The sequence below is a fragment of the Bombyx mori genome, chromosome 13 (assembly GCF_030269925.1).
Source record: "Bombyx mori chromosome 13, ASM3026992v2".
Lineage (NCBI taxonomy): Eukaryota > Metazoa > Arthropoda > Insecta > Lepidoptera > Bombycidae > Bombyx > Bombyx mori.
This window is the reverse complement of record NC_085119.1, coordinates 4,794,205-4,808,258: the sequence shown is the minus strand read 5'-3', so window position 1 is coordinate 4,808,258 and position 14,054 is coordinate 4,794,205. Positions and strand designations below refer to the sequence as shown.

The window sequence follows — 14,054 nt, the reverse complement described above, 5'->3', positions numbered from 1 at the left end:
CAACTTTCTCTAAAGAGTACGACACCTCATTATTGTCTTTGGCTAAAGTGAGGTTGTGATGCCATCCTCATGTGTACTCAATCAATAAAAAGCCACAAGATTGCTAATTGTAAGCAACCGTGATTTGGGCATTTTAAAATCTAAGCATGGGCGCAGTTTTCTTTTAGAAAACTATTGAGTGAGAATCAGCCGCGATAAACTTGAGATAGTTCTTTTGTAAGTTTGTCATTTATAATTAAAACTATTTTACGGTTTGATTTAAGTAGCGTTTGTAATTTTTATTTTATTATCCCCGATGTTTCTCTGTTCACGGAAGACGACGCTTATAATCTTCGCTTATAATCTTCGAAGTTTAAATATCGTTGTAACTACTCTCAAATTTTCCTAAAATTATTTATTTATTATAAGTCTCTTTACAAAATAAACGCGAGCTTAATCCATATCTATAGTTTTGATTACTGTTTTTTTTTATTGCTTAAATGGGTGGACGAGCTCACAGCCCACCTGGTGTTAAGTGGTTACTGGATGTTGTTCCTTCACCGTGGAAGTCAATCGTGAACATTAGTTGAGTACGTATTTCATTACAAAGATTTGTACCCGCCTGAGATTCGAACACCGGTGCATCGCTCAACACGAATGCACCGGACGTCTTATCCTTTAGGCCACGACGACTTCAAATGACTCGTGAAAATCAAAGAATATACAATTTTATTTATCGTTTTAGGTATTTACAAGAAAAACTTTCGTATGTCGATGCTAATCGCACCTGTATCTGGGGCTGGTCGTACGGCGGCTACGCGGCCTCCCTGGCTCTCGCCCGTGGTGGAGATGTATTCCGATGTGCTGCTGCAGTCGCTCCTGTTGTCGACTGGAAATTCTATGGTGAGCTAGTTCTCAAATGCCAAGCGGATCTCTCCTCCCCCTTCAGTCGATCGCTCATTGCTGAGCATCGTGATGCGCCTGCCTGTGACATTTTTTAGTAATTTGTAGCCACTTAGGTCGGTCAGTGGCAAAGTGAAGTGTGTGGCTCAATCTCGTGTCCATAGTCTTGCTTGTCTTGCTTAGTCGTGCGCACGCTTATGTTGCCAGCCAGATTTTGTTTCTTTTTAATTGTGTGTTTTTATGTATATTTTTAGCTTGTGATGTGTATTGTGTGCCTAATAAAAAAAAAAAAAAAAAAAATGATACTCCGACACTTGGTCACTCCAACTTTTTTTGGCTCCGACCTCTAGATCGTCTGCCATCTACTTTACCCATCATTAAGCGGTCAATTTATTTTGATACTTGATTGTGTTAAATTTTAATTGAGAATTCTTCTCGTTACGTAGGCTTAACACAGCAGATGTGAGTTTATCATCGGTCTCCAAAATAACTTTAATTTTTTTTTCTACATTAGCATAGGAATTAATAGGTAGGCTTCCTCTTCTTACTAGCGTCGATAACCCTCAATGCTGATGGTTGTAGCCTCCTTTAATAACTTTATTTCTGGATTATCCTGCACCAGCCCTGCTTATTCTCGGCTGCGCGGACGGCATCGTGAACTGAAGCGTGGTGAATAGAGCGTATCTGGTACGACCAGTGCATTGAACTTCTGTCTCTGGGACCATCTTCCGCATACCTTGCCTGTTACCAGCAGCTTTTCTAACTAGTCACCCCTCTTTCTGGCAATGTGGGCTTAAGTTAGGTTAATTTAAAAACTGTGCAACCGAAATACATTCATGTACTGCTCTTAAGCAACACGTAATGATTTATCAATCTGCTTTCAGATACAATATACACGGAACGTTACATGGATCTGCCACAGAACAACGTAGAGGGCTACGCCGCTTCATCGCTGTTGGTCAATGATGTGGTACGTATGGCCCTTAAATGCCACAGTGATATTTAAAGTACCCAGGAACGTATTGTTTAATTTTCTGAATCTAGTAGGACCTCTTGTGATATCGCGTAGGTAGGTACCACCACCCTGCCTTTTTCTGCCGTGAAGCAGTAATGCGTTTCGGTTTGAAGGGTGGGGCAGCCGTTGTAGCTATACTGAAACCTTAGAACTTATATCTCAAGGTGGGTGGCGCATTTACGTTGTAGATGTCTATGGGCTCCAGTAACCACTTAGCATCAGGTGGGCTGTGAGCTTGTCCACCCATCTGAGCAATAAAAAAAAGATCGCAGGTTAGATATCTAGGTTTAAATATATTGCCTTAGTAGGCAGGTGAACATATGGCCCACCTCGTGGTGAGTGGTTACGGTCACTCATGGATGTCAACAACGCCAATACAACAAAGTCGTGCTTACTGAATTATTAATTATGAAGCGTTACGAGTAGCGTCTTCGAAATAATCTTCGTCCAGTTCGCAGAATTAAATGACAGGGCACAGTTCTCAGCTTGTGGGAGCTTAACACGGCAAATTATCTGAATTATCAAATGTAGCATGTCTGTGGAGGGTTCCACATGTTCTTGTTAACAGACGTAATACATCGTTTATTAGAAAGATCTCTCTAACAACGTACAAGCGCAGGCTCTTGCACCAAGCACCGCTTGAGGCTTAGTGAGTGCAGTTCCCCACAGACTTATGTTTTATTGAAGCAAGGGAAAAATTCAGAAAGTATAATTGATAAAAATGTTTCGTATTTATTTTTTATTAATAAATAGGTTTCCTTTACGTTAGAGTTACAGCAGAAAATTACTGATACTTCGATTTTCAATGAAAATCCATTTAAAAAACATGCGGAGTGTCAAATAGAAATGGCACCTCTGATTAGTAGCATTCTGATATATTATGTTCTTTGTTTCCTCACAGGTGGATTCATACAAAAGTAAAAGCTATTTCCTGGTTCACGGCACAGCGGACGACAATGTGCATTACCAACACGCTATGCTGATCTCGCGGCTTTTGCAGAGGCGGGACATCTACTTCACACAAATGGTAAGTGTGTTTTTTTACATTTATCCAACTTCATTCTAAACGATACAATTCTACTGGTTTTTTATGTGTCTTACCTCAGAACGCTCAAGGCTCTTCTTCTAGATGAACAGAATTGGATGATTCTTTTAGTCACATTAATCTGACCAGTATCTGGTATCTTAATGAGCGGTAGTTCTTGAAATACCGTTAATAATGCATATTTAATCAACTTCGGCTGTATTGATGATATCCTCATTTCGTTTTGTTGAAGTCGGTTTTCTGTTTTATTATATATTTTTATAATAACGCGACTCGCCCGCGCTTTGCTTGGGGAACTGTAATTTATTATTGATCATATTGAATTTTATATCTTCATCTTTTATGATATCGCGCAGTCGATTGCTTATAGTCATAACTATTCAAATATTTCAAATAATGTAGTTTACGGTAGGCAGCGGCTTGGCTCTGCCCCTGGCATTGCTGAAGTCCATGGGCGACGGTAACCACTCACCATCAGGTGGGCCGTATGCTCGTCTGCCTACAAGGGCAATAAATAAAAAAAAGATAACGTTTGTTTGTAATTTGTTGGTTTGTAAGTTTGTAATTATTAGATGCGATAAAAGTATTTATTTTCATATCAATTTGTGCCTACCAAATGTGCGTATATAAATTATCAATTTTTTGCATTTTTGGTTCACTAATTTGGCGATAATGGCTTACACATAAAAGAAAGATATATTTTATGGTGTCACACGCTTTTTTCTAGAACTATTTAAGATAAACATTATCTTAATATATGTTATTAATGTGTAACTCCAAAGGCTTTTGCAGCGCACGCTAGAATAGCTCGCAGTGGTCAATTTTTTTCCTACTTACTTGACATTTATCGTTCGTTATATTTTGGGTAATTCACACTATATCTTTATAAATTATACCCTATTTGCCCTGATGTGTAAGCTACACTATTGTAAAGTTTCATCAAAACCCATTCATTACTTTTTGCGTGAAAGAGTAACAAATATACATCCATATATTCTTATAAACTTTCATATTTATAATATTAGTAGGAATTTATATGATAACAGACGAGTTGCTGCTCACCTCTGGGTAGGTAGTCTGGGCGTTTGCCGTGTTACCGTGGTGAATAACCATGTAATTAACTCGAACCAATGATTTTTTATACAAAAATAATTTTTTACATATAAAATATCATTGACTCGAACCAATTATTGTAATGAAATACGTACTTAACAAATGTACAAAAATAACATTTGTGCTGAAGGAAATAACATCGTGTAAATAAAATAAATCCGTATATCACAAACCCGCAAATTGTTTTTTGCGTAATTACTTTGTGAGCCCAAACGGGTAGGCACTACTCTGCCTATTTCTGCCTTGAAGTAATAATGCGTTTCGGTTCAAACCGAAGGGTGGGGCAGCTGTTGTACTGTAGAAACTGAACCTAGAACTTATGTCTCAAGATGAGTAGCAGCATTTACATTGTTGATGCTATGGGCTCCGGTTATCAATTGTGAACGAAATTACGTCCACCCCATGCTTAAAAAAATTAAAATAATAATAGACACAGGTCTAAAAAATATGGATTTCCTCTTAAGGCTTCCATCCTGTGTATAAAAAGTACACTCATACATAGTTCACATTCATAATTTTATAAATTTATGACACAATAATTAGAGCTCGGTGAATCTAAAATAACTCCTCGAGGTTAATAGGTAGGAAAAAAAATTGGCTACTATGGGGATGGTATCAGCAGGTGTTTTACATAAACTGGCTATTTATCGTTTAAGTGGGTGGTAATTACCAAACTTTTCGTTTGCTCCTATTTTAGAATTTGATTGTACTGTTGTCTATATGACTTATATTTTATTTTCTGCTTTGTTTATTTAACTAGTATTTGTTCAATGGTGTGCTATTAAAACGTTTTTTTTAATTAGTATCTCTGTTACGAGGTTTAGCAATTTAATTCCCTTTAACTAGTGGTCTTATCCATCTAATACGGTCACTAGTTATAGTTTTTGCCACTGTTATTCGGAGATCGGGAGTTTATGTTTTTTGGACCGCGTCCAGAAAACATCCTACTAAACTTGCCCATATAAAGTTTGATCGCCTCTTTAGTTTAAATGTTGGGGTCTACAGAAGATGAAAAGGTAAAGGGAATATTTTCCACCCAAAAAGCTAGTATTTTTTCGAAGTAGATAGTCGATTTTATCCTTTGTAACTTGTGTACATAAAAATTAACTTGAAAATATCCTTAGCACATATCAAGATTTGATCGAATTTGTTCTATTCGAATTGATTTATTCAATTTGTTTTAACGTTCCACGTAGAAAGATAAGATCGACTCTCATTTCAACTACATTCATATTTTATTATACCCAGAAAGATTAATTAAAAATAGATAATATAATTCTGCCAATAAGTAGAGTAGCAATATAGTTAAGTTATAGATCACATTTAATTTTATTACCTAAGAAAATAACAGATGCCAAATAAAATTGTTCGTCCAACATCAATCCTCTTATTTATCGTACCTACCTACACACTATATGTACTATCAGATACTTGGAACGGACTATGTGGCCGTTGGGATAAATTTATTACCTACTTTAGGACATTAGCGATTTCAGCATATAGTCCCAGGGGGCGTCGATTGCTCTTACTGTGAAATATCTGACATTACTAAACCTTGATTCGGAATGGAATTTGAACAAATTCTCACTTAATTTGGAATAACAAAGTTACTGAGTTACAACATGTCCGGAAAGTGCATTATTAATGAGAGCTTAAATATGTAGCTTTTTAAAAGTAAAGAATATATGTTTATTGCCATACCAATTCACCTGGTGCTAAAAAAAGATTACTAGGCTCATCCACAAGGAAGAGTTCCATTGTAAATTGTACTGTCATTAATTACAATTCCTAACTTAGGAATTTCAAAAATTCGATGAATTTCAAGGTGTCTCCCTCAGATAACATTGAGTAATTTACCTATATATAAATTGTTGCAATCGATTTAAAAACTTTTTACCGTTAAAATTTTGTGCATTAAATAATACTAAATTACGCACATGGGGTTTTACGTTACCGAGGTATTAAGCAGTTTACTTTCCAGCAACTATTTCTAGAAAACCACATAATAATATTATTATCGTTGCTGCAAAACCAATTTTTACTTTTTGGAAGATTATAATATTTTGACTAATTTAGAAACCAAAGTATTTAAAATATACAAAAATGATTCATTAGTACGTTGCTATATTGAGAGCAAAACAAAACCAAACTTTTGTAATGCGTTTCATGAATTGTAGATATTTTGGGATTAGACGTCTTATAATTAAGTTTCATTTTTCAGAGCTACACCGATGAAGACCACGATCTAATTGGCGTGAGGCCGCATCTTTACCACGGCCTAGAGAAGTTCCTTCGAGAAAACATGTTCTAAGAAAAATAAAGCACCTTCTACATTCCATTTTAAAAAATCGATTTTAAATTACAGTTGTCAAAAGTCTAGTCCGTATGAAGAAAAGCAAACAATAGTAAAATATAGTTTAATAATAGAATTTTAACAAAAATTTGTAAATATAATACTAATTTTTAGTGACTAACCTTGAAATACAAATAATTTAAAAGTTATACTTCTTATTGCCAAAATTAAAAGTTGTCTAGCTGTGTTGAATCAAAACCTCAAACGTGGAATACACTACACAATTTAATTGTCTGGCTTCTGGCATCGTCAATATCTATCTATGGGCAGCGGTGATCATATACCGTAAAAGGAACGTGCCGAGTGCTAATAATTCTGTCATTGACAGCTATAAAAAATCGTAATTTATTAAGGGCAGCACAGAAGACAGCTCCTACTCTTGAGTGTATTCATGTTAAAATTTTAAATATTAAAAATAATATTTACTCTAGTGTCTACATACTTTATTTATTTTAAATATTTTAGATTATGCTTCCACAGCAACAAGCGATTAATTTAAGAACACACCCGATTCCTACCTTAATAATGCAGTATCACATTTAATATTGGTAGCTTTACTTAATATATTTTTGACGTGACAACGTCTTATAATTCGATGGAGCCGGCTGCACGCACGAAAAAACATGACTTATGCGGCGTTACCTCGCTCTGAGGCGTTCCATTTAAGGCTTGAAGTGCAAGTGAGAGCGTGCAACGAGCGACAAAGAGGCACAATCGGCCTCCGCGTTCGGCAGCGTTCGACATCTGTCTCTCTCCTACTTGAGTGAGCCATGTATACGCGTGGACAGCTGCTATACAATAATACATTTACACAAATATCTATCAAACAAATAAAATAAAATAAAATCTTTTGAAAAATGAAACCATTCTATCAGTATTTTCTTATGACGTTGTCGCGTTCAACTATCGTCAATAAACCGACTTTACAGACAATCGATTTTCCTAAAAGAATAGAGCTTGCAAACTCTTATTACAATTTTTTTGGCTACCATTTTTTTAATTTATTAAGATCTGTTCATACTGTAACAAGCTATTGTAATTTCACGGGTGTGGGAAATCTTGAGAGGGAGCATCTAGTTGCTAGTGGTAAAGCTTAGATAAAATGTAAATAGTTTTAAATATTCCCAGTATTATAATGTTACTGAATGTTGCCAAACCTTTGAGAATGACACAGGGTTTCTTCACCTATATGTATATTTTGATCCACGGAAGGCACCTATGTAAATTGCTTGTATAATATGTAAAAGTTGTTTCTCTGCTTAACTGGTGTTACGTGTTTTTGTAAATACGATTTATTTCCAATTTAAAAATAAAAATAAAGACAATTTTTCCAAGTAACACTTTTATTTCATACCGTACCAACGATGTTAGATGAATTAAAAATGTCTTTTCTCATGCGCGAGGAATCTCTGTATCCTTTACGAGTTCTAAATTTAGATTTCTATTAATGTTCTATTAACAAACTGGTTCTGTTAACAAACATTACTGGTGGTAGGACCTCTTGTGAATCCGCGCGGGTGGGTACCACCACCCCGCCTATTTCTGCCGTGAAGCAATAATGCGTTTCGGTTTGAAGAGTGGTTTGAAGAAGGTGGGTGGCGCATTTACGTTATGGATGTCTATGGGCTCCAGTAACCACTTAACACCAGGTGGGCTGTGCGCTCGTCCACCCATCTAAGCAATAAAAAAAAACCTGACCAGTTTAATTACATAATAAAGAACGTAAGTTCATTATAATTGAACAGAAGGATCTATGTATAAGTGCGGAAATATTTTCATTGCCAATCACAAAGAATTAAAATAGACTGTTCTAATATTAGACGACGAGTCATTAGAAGTATTTTACCGCCCTAGAAAGTGAAGCGAAGGATAAAAATAAAAATGTCATCCCTTTTCCGACCCTCAGATGAAGGTTTAAGCAAAAATAGTTTTCAAACAAAGGAAAATAGAACTCAATAAAGCATACAATTTGAAATCACATGCTTCTCGCGCGCTGTTTATGAGTTAAAAGCCTATACTCAGTTCCATTAGCGGTAGATATAAAATCACTTAGTGCCAGATCTATACCCGACAGAACCTTGGCTTCACTCCTAAATAGTGGCTCCTGCTCTTACATTCTTACTTTACAGATGGTGCGAGATAGACGGGACTATCGAAAAGTAGAAACAGATTTTCGTAGTCTATTTCGTTAACGCTTTTATTTTTGCCTCGACGCTCGAGTGTTTTGTGTCTGTTAGAATTTGTTGCGTTCGGAAAAATGCTTTTATAGTCTCCGTCGGGATATAAGCCAGATTCTACATTAGAGTCTACACGTGAATGAGTAAATTGAAAGCTTACGAATAAAGCTAATGAACATGGAACAAACACGAAAATTCACTTAGAAACAACACATTTTGCTCAAATGTTATTTCGGAGTGAATTGAAATAAGAATTTGAAATTCGTATAATATGGTATTTAGGTTTTATATTTATTGTAACAACAGTTTATTGTAACGAACAGATTTGTGGTCAGTGCAACCAGACATTTTTTTCACACTCGAGCTCATTTTTTTATCTATACTTATTTGATAGCATTTATAAATAGGTTAGGTAGTATTAAGGTGTTATAATATTAAGGTGTAATATTAGGTGATATTAAGACAAGTGGTCAAATCCCAATCGTTTAGGCTATCTTACTCTTCAAGCCGTAGCGGTAGGGCAGTTGTAACTACCGGTGCAAACGTGTATTACATTACGTCCTACCACCAATAAACGCGAAGACGAATTTTGCCCATTCTCGCTTATTACAAGACGTTGTTTCTTCGTTAGTTTACAAGTATTTGTTACGAATTAACCTAGTACTTGGTACCGACCACTCATTTCAAATTTGTAGAAAGATAAGTGAATATTGGGGGGTTGGTGCTTCCCACTTCCCTCGGTTTAACCCGAGGTAAACAAGTGACCCCTTGGTCGTGCTAAATTGGAGCCGAAAACATAAGCGATGGTAGGTAGGACCTTGTCCGACTGGCTGGCGACCACCCTCCAACTAGAGCCCGCTGTGTCCCTAAATAGCCTAGGTGTGTTCCGGCCTGTGAGAGTCAGCTATATTTTTTCCCTTTCCTCTTCCTTGCTGGGGGTAAACCTTGGTTATACTTGGAACATGCGAAGCAGACGTGCGTGTGAGTTCGCTGGACAATATTGGAACGAAGTTCCTTACGGCAGGCTTGGAGGAGATAGAGATTTTGCTGCGCGACCGAACTGAAAAAAATGTGATAGTAAAAACCGTAAGAAAAAGTCCGTGGAATAAGGCCTTGTTTTCCGCACAGCGATATGTCACCGCGCGATTTTTGCTGCGCGACCGAACTGAAAAAAATGTGATAGTAAAAACCGTAAGAAAAAGTCCGTGGAATAAGGCCTTGTTTTCCGCACAGCGATATTTCACCGTGCGATTGTTTTCTCGTAATTCTTTTTTTTTTTATATATGGAACTTCGTTCCTATCCGGTGTCCCACGACACCACACATCTTTTTATTTAGTGGAGATATACAGGGACCCAGTGAAATGGTATCAGCCGTCTCCGTTGTTCGTAAGGGACCTGAACCTGGGTATCACTATTGAACTGTTCCGCCAACCAGTGTAAAATCCGTCGTCGGTGCGGTCGTTGTGCCGGATTCGGAGACCGGAGTGGATTCCGGCAATCGTACGCAGGGTGGACTGGAGGCCCTTCCATGCCTTGCGTCAGCCTTTCACGCAACTCATGGTCGAGCACACTGTGTTTCGCGTTTTATCTTGATCTCACTTCGAACATCCTACCTCTGCCAATCTCATTCTCTGAAACAAAAAATATTTTTTCATAATTAATATAATCAACAGAATGGATTTCAGCAATTTTAAGGGCTTACTTAGCAAACTCGACGCCCACGCCACCTTCTTGACCACCATTCTTGAAACGGTGCAGCCTGCCCTATTTTCCTGACGGAGACGCAGAAATCTGCTCCGAATGATCCTTTGTAACTCATATACCCCAGCTATGTGTTATTATGGTAGTCAGCGGCTTGGTTTTGTCCCTGGCGTTGCTGACGTCCATGAGCGACGGTAACCACTTACCATCAGGTGGGCCGCATACTCCTCTGCCTACAAAGGCAATAAAAAAAGCTTCCTGCGTAAAGCCGGGGTATGCGTATTCGTCCGATGTCTTTTGTTGCCGTCGTCGGGGTCTCGAGCGACCAGGTCTGTCCCTCTTGTGGCTGTGCGTAGATCATGGGAATTGTAACCGAATTTACGCCTGCCTGGACGTAAATTCGTAAAAATCGTAGAAAAAATACCGTTCAGATCCTGATAAAATTTCACAAAAATCCTGGTCAGATATTGATACAATTTAACAACATGAGAAGCGCCACCTTTGTAATCGAACAAATCTATTCACACAGTAGAAAGTTCTGAGTTTTTTTATTGCTTAGGTTGGCGGACGAGCTCACAGCCCAACTGGTGTTAAGCGGTTACCGGAGTCCATAGATATCTACAACGTAAATGCCACCACCTACCTTGAGATATAAGTACTAAGGTCTCAGTATAGTTACAACGGCTGCCTCACCCTTCAAACCGAAACGCATTACTGCTTCACGGCAGAAATAGGCAGGGTGGTGGTACCTACCCGCGCGGACTCACAAGAGGTCCTATCACCAGTAAAAAGTGTGTGAACAAAGCACATGCAAAAAACAAATACGAATTGATAACCTCCTTTTTTTCAAAGTCGGCTAAAAACTGCTGCCGCATGTAAAACCGTTTATTACTGTTTCAGAATTAATTTTAACGACAAAAAACATGTGGTGATTAAACAGCGTTACGCGCGCACACATTTTACTGGCGTAAAAACAAATTAAGTCGGAATTGAACATCGTGTTTCCCGCAGCGGTGTCGTAAATTACTGGGTCTGCCGAGCAAGGGTTCTCTTGTAAATTGGGTTTAATTAGAGGCGTCAATTCGAAGCAGTTTTTTGCGAGCCGAGCTTGAATGGCGAGCATCAGCGAAGTGAATGAATGATCTATCCTTTTTATTTTTGAGGAAATTAATGAGCGACGCAACGGGCGGAGGAAAGCTTACTTAGTGGTTCAACTAAATTTTTTTTTTTTTTTTTAGTTTCGAGTTTATATTTCGAATTGTAATTTTTATGAATAACGTAGAAAAAGAAATAAACTAATTTTAATACAAGGTGTCAACTAAAAGGCACTTTTTAAAGTACCTTATCAAATTTGTTACTAGGACCTCTTGTGAGTCCACCGGGGTAGGTACCACCGCCCTGCCTATTTCTGCCGTGAAACAGTAATGCGTTTCGGTTTGAAGGGCGGGGCAGCCGATGTAACTATACGGAGACCTTAGAACTCATATCTCAAGGTGGGTGGCGGCATTTACGTTGTAGATGTCTATGGGCTCCAGTAACCACTTAACACCAGGTGGGCTGTGAGCTCGTCCACCCATCTTAGCAATAAAAAAAAAGTGAAACTAATAAAACTAGCTATTATAGAGGACAAGAAACTTGACAGATACCTGAATAGCCTTAACGATATATTCAAGAAAAGAAGTGCCGCGAATATGAAAATTATCGGAATTTTAGATATCCATGATATATATAGCATTAATCTAAACATTTTGGGCTACAAAAGCACAAAATGTTTATCAACGTTAATAGTCTTATTAGAAGCCGCATGCAAAGACTGTCTAATGAAATCCATTATAATATCAAATTTCGTATTAAGTAAAACCGCCATCGTAAGGCGTCTTCATAAATACGATGTACTTAAACGCTCTTGTACTGTTAAGGCTAATTGAAAATGTCTGTTCAATTCTCGAAACAGTATAATTAAATCTATATTTTTTATGGCATACGATGTTAGTAAACGATATCTTTACAATATATATATTTAAAAATAGTTCGATAATTGTAAATGTATGTAAGTCGGCGCGTGTTTTTATAAACCATTAGTTCATGACTCATAAAGATGGGACGACAAACAACACGTGCAAGCATTCATCGAAAACAACACGTGCAAGATAAGAGTCGTAAACAACATCGTCCCACCACGATACCTTGCTATAAAAACGCTCCGTTGTTGTCTCTCGAGCTCAGAAGCGTGCGAGTCGCCGTATCAGACGGAACGCTCCTGCGTAATATACGCTTTGAGTTAACATTCCTGGTTTTATTGACTTACGAAGACCGCCCGCTTACCATGTCGCTACCCGAAAGTAGAAATACTCCAACATCAGAAGTGGGATCACCACGTGACGAAAAACGGCCTAATGACGTAATCCAAACTATGGAAAACAGAATTCTCAAATTTTTCGAAACCCGGGACCTACGTGAATGACACTTTCTTAAAAACGTACAAAAGTTTTCTTGTTATAATAGAAGGGTTGGAAATTTAAAAACATCGAATTGTTATTTTTAATTTCTAACTATTACAGAAAAAGCATGGCACAATAAGAAGAATATACGATTTCAAAATTTTGCCAGTTTTTCGCGACGTGGGTAGGTTTTAATCTGTCATCTTTGAAAGAGGGGAAGGTATTTTTGTTTAACATTTTGATGAAAATAGATTTTTCGATTTTGTTATTCCTATTTACTTCGTTCCACTTACACAAGAAAAGGTTTTTGGGTTCGTTTTAATGTGTTTTTCTCTAGCATATATCAAGAGCAGTGTCGTAATGAAGAATTTTAGAGTGTGAGGACATTAAATTATTGCAATTCTGTACTGATAATTGGATTTCACTTATATGATTTATTCTTGGTTACAGATATAGCCAGCATGACGACTTCTCACCATCTTTCTTGTTCTGTAATGACTTTAGTATACTGATGCAATGGGTCACCCATTATCGATTATAGCAATCATTTAATCATGGTCTCCACGAGCCCTAGTCTCATCCACACTCCCTTATTCCACAAACCCTTTGAGGGTCTATGATATGATTTTTCATGAAGCTTGAATGAAGATTCACGATTTTTATCAAGACATTTTACTCAGAATGGTGTGGATGATGATTGTATACTCCAACACTACCTTTTTAAACTGACTATTTTTTCTTTTCTTTTTGACAGTTGCGATAGTATTACGAACTTAGTCTTTTAATTAAAATTCGGATTTTTAATACTTTATTCAACTTGGCCATCAAATATTTTACTAAGCGATTTTCGTCCATACAGCCGCCATTATTAAAACTCCAAAGTCATAGTAAGATTGGCTTTCTTTTCAGTTTAATGCACTGTGATGGAAAAGTACCAACATAAAAAAGCTCTTTAAAAAGAGCTTAATTTTAATAATCATCACTCAATCGCTATTTTAGAAAAGAGCTGTAACGGTCGATAAATCTGTCAGTGCTTAATAGGTTTTGATGGGGATAACATGTTCAGCTATTTAGGGTTCCGGTTTCCTGACGGCTCGCTGTCGAGGTAAGTAATTATTGAAGGCTCTGAAATTCCTTAACCCGGCCCTGTCGTGAAGCTATGCGTATCGGGTTGCGGAGTAGGGCTGCCTTAGCGCAGATAGCAAGACAAGTTGACAAATTGGATAGCAGGTGCCGAGTTTGACCCTTTCCTTCGCTAAACATGATTAGTGGCGAGACGAACGCCTCAAGGACGTTTGGTTTTTCTTCGATCGAGACTGTTTACTG

General features: G+C 37.5%; 1 protein-coding gene across 3 annotated transcripts in view; it reads left to right on the top strand.

Annotated features, from left to right (window-relative positions):
- LOC101742792 (venom dipeptidyl peptidase 4) overlaps nt 1–7,742 on the top strand; it is a 57,944-nt gene extending 50,202 nt beyond the window's left edge. For all 3 annotated transcript variants that reach the window (XM_038014939.2, XM_038014938.2, XM_062671727.1), the window contains 4 exons: nt 725–882; nt 1,767–1,852; nt 2,799–2,924; nt 6,277–7,742. In XM_038014939.2, coding sequence (XP_037870867.1) covers nt 725–882; nt 1,767–1,852; nt 2,799–2,924; nt 6,277–6,366 — 460 coding nt within the window. In that variant the 3' untranslated portion in view covers nt 6,367–7,742. The remainder of the gene's footprint in view (nt 1–724; nt 883–1,766; nt 1,853–2,798; nt 2,925–6,276) is intronic.
- The last annotated feature ends 6,312 nt before the right edge of the window (nt 7,743–14,054 follow it).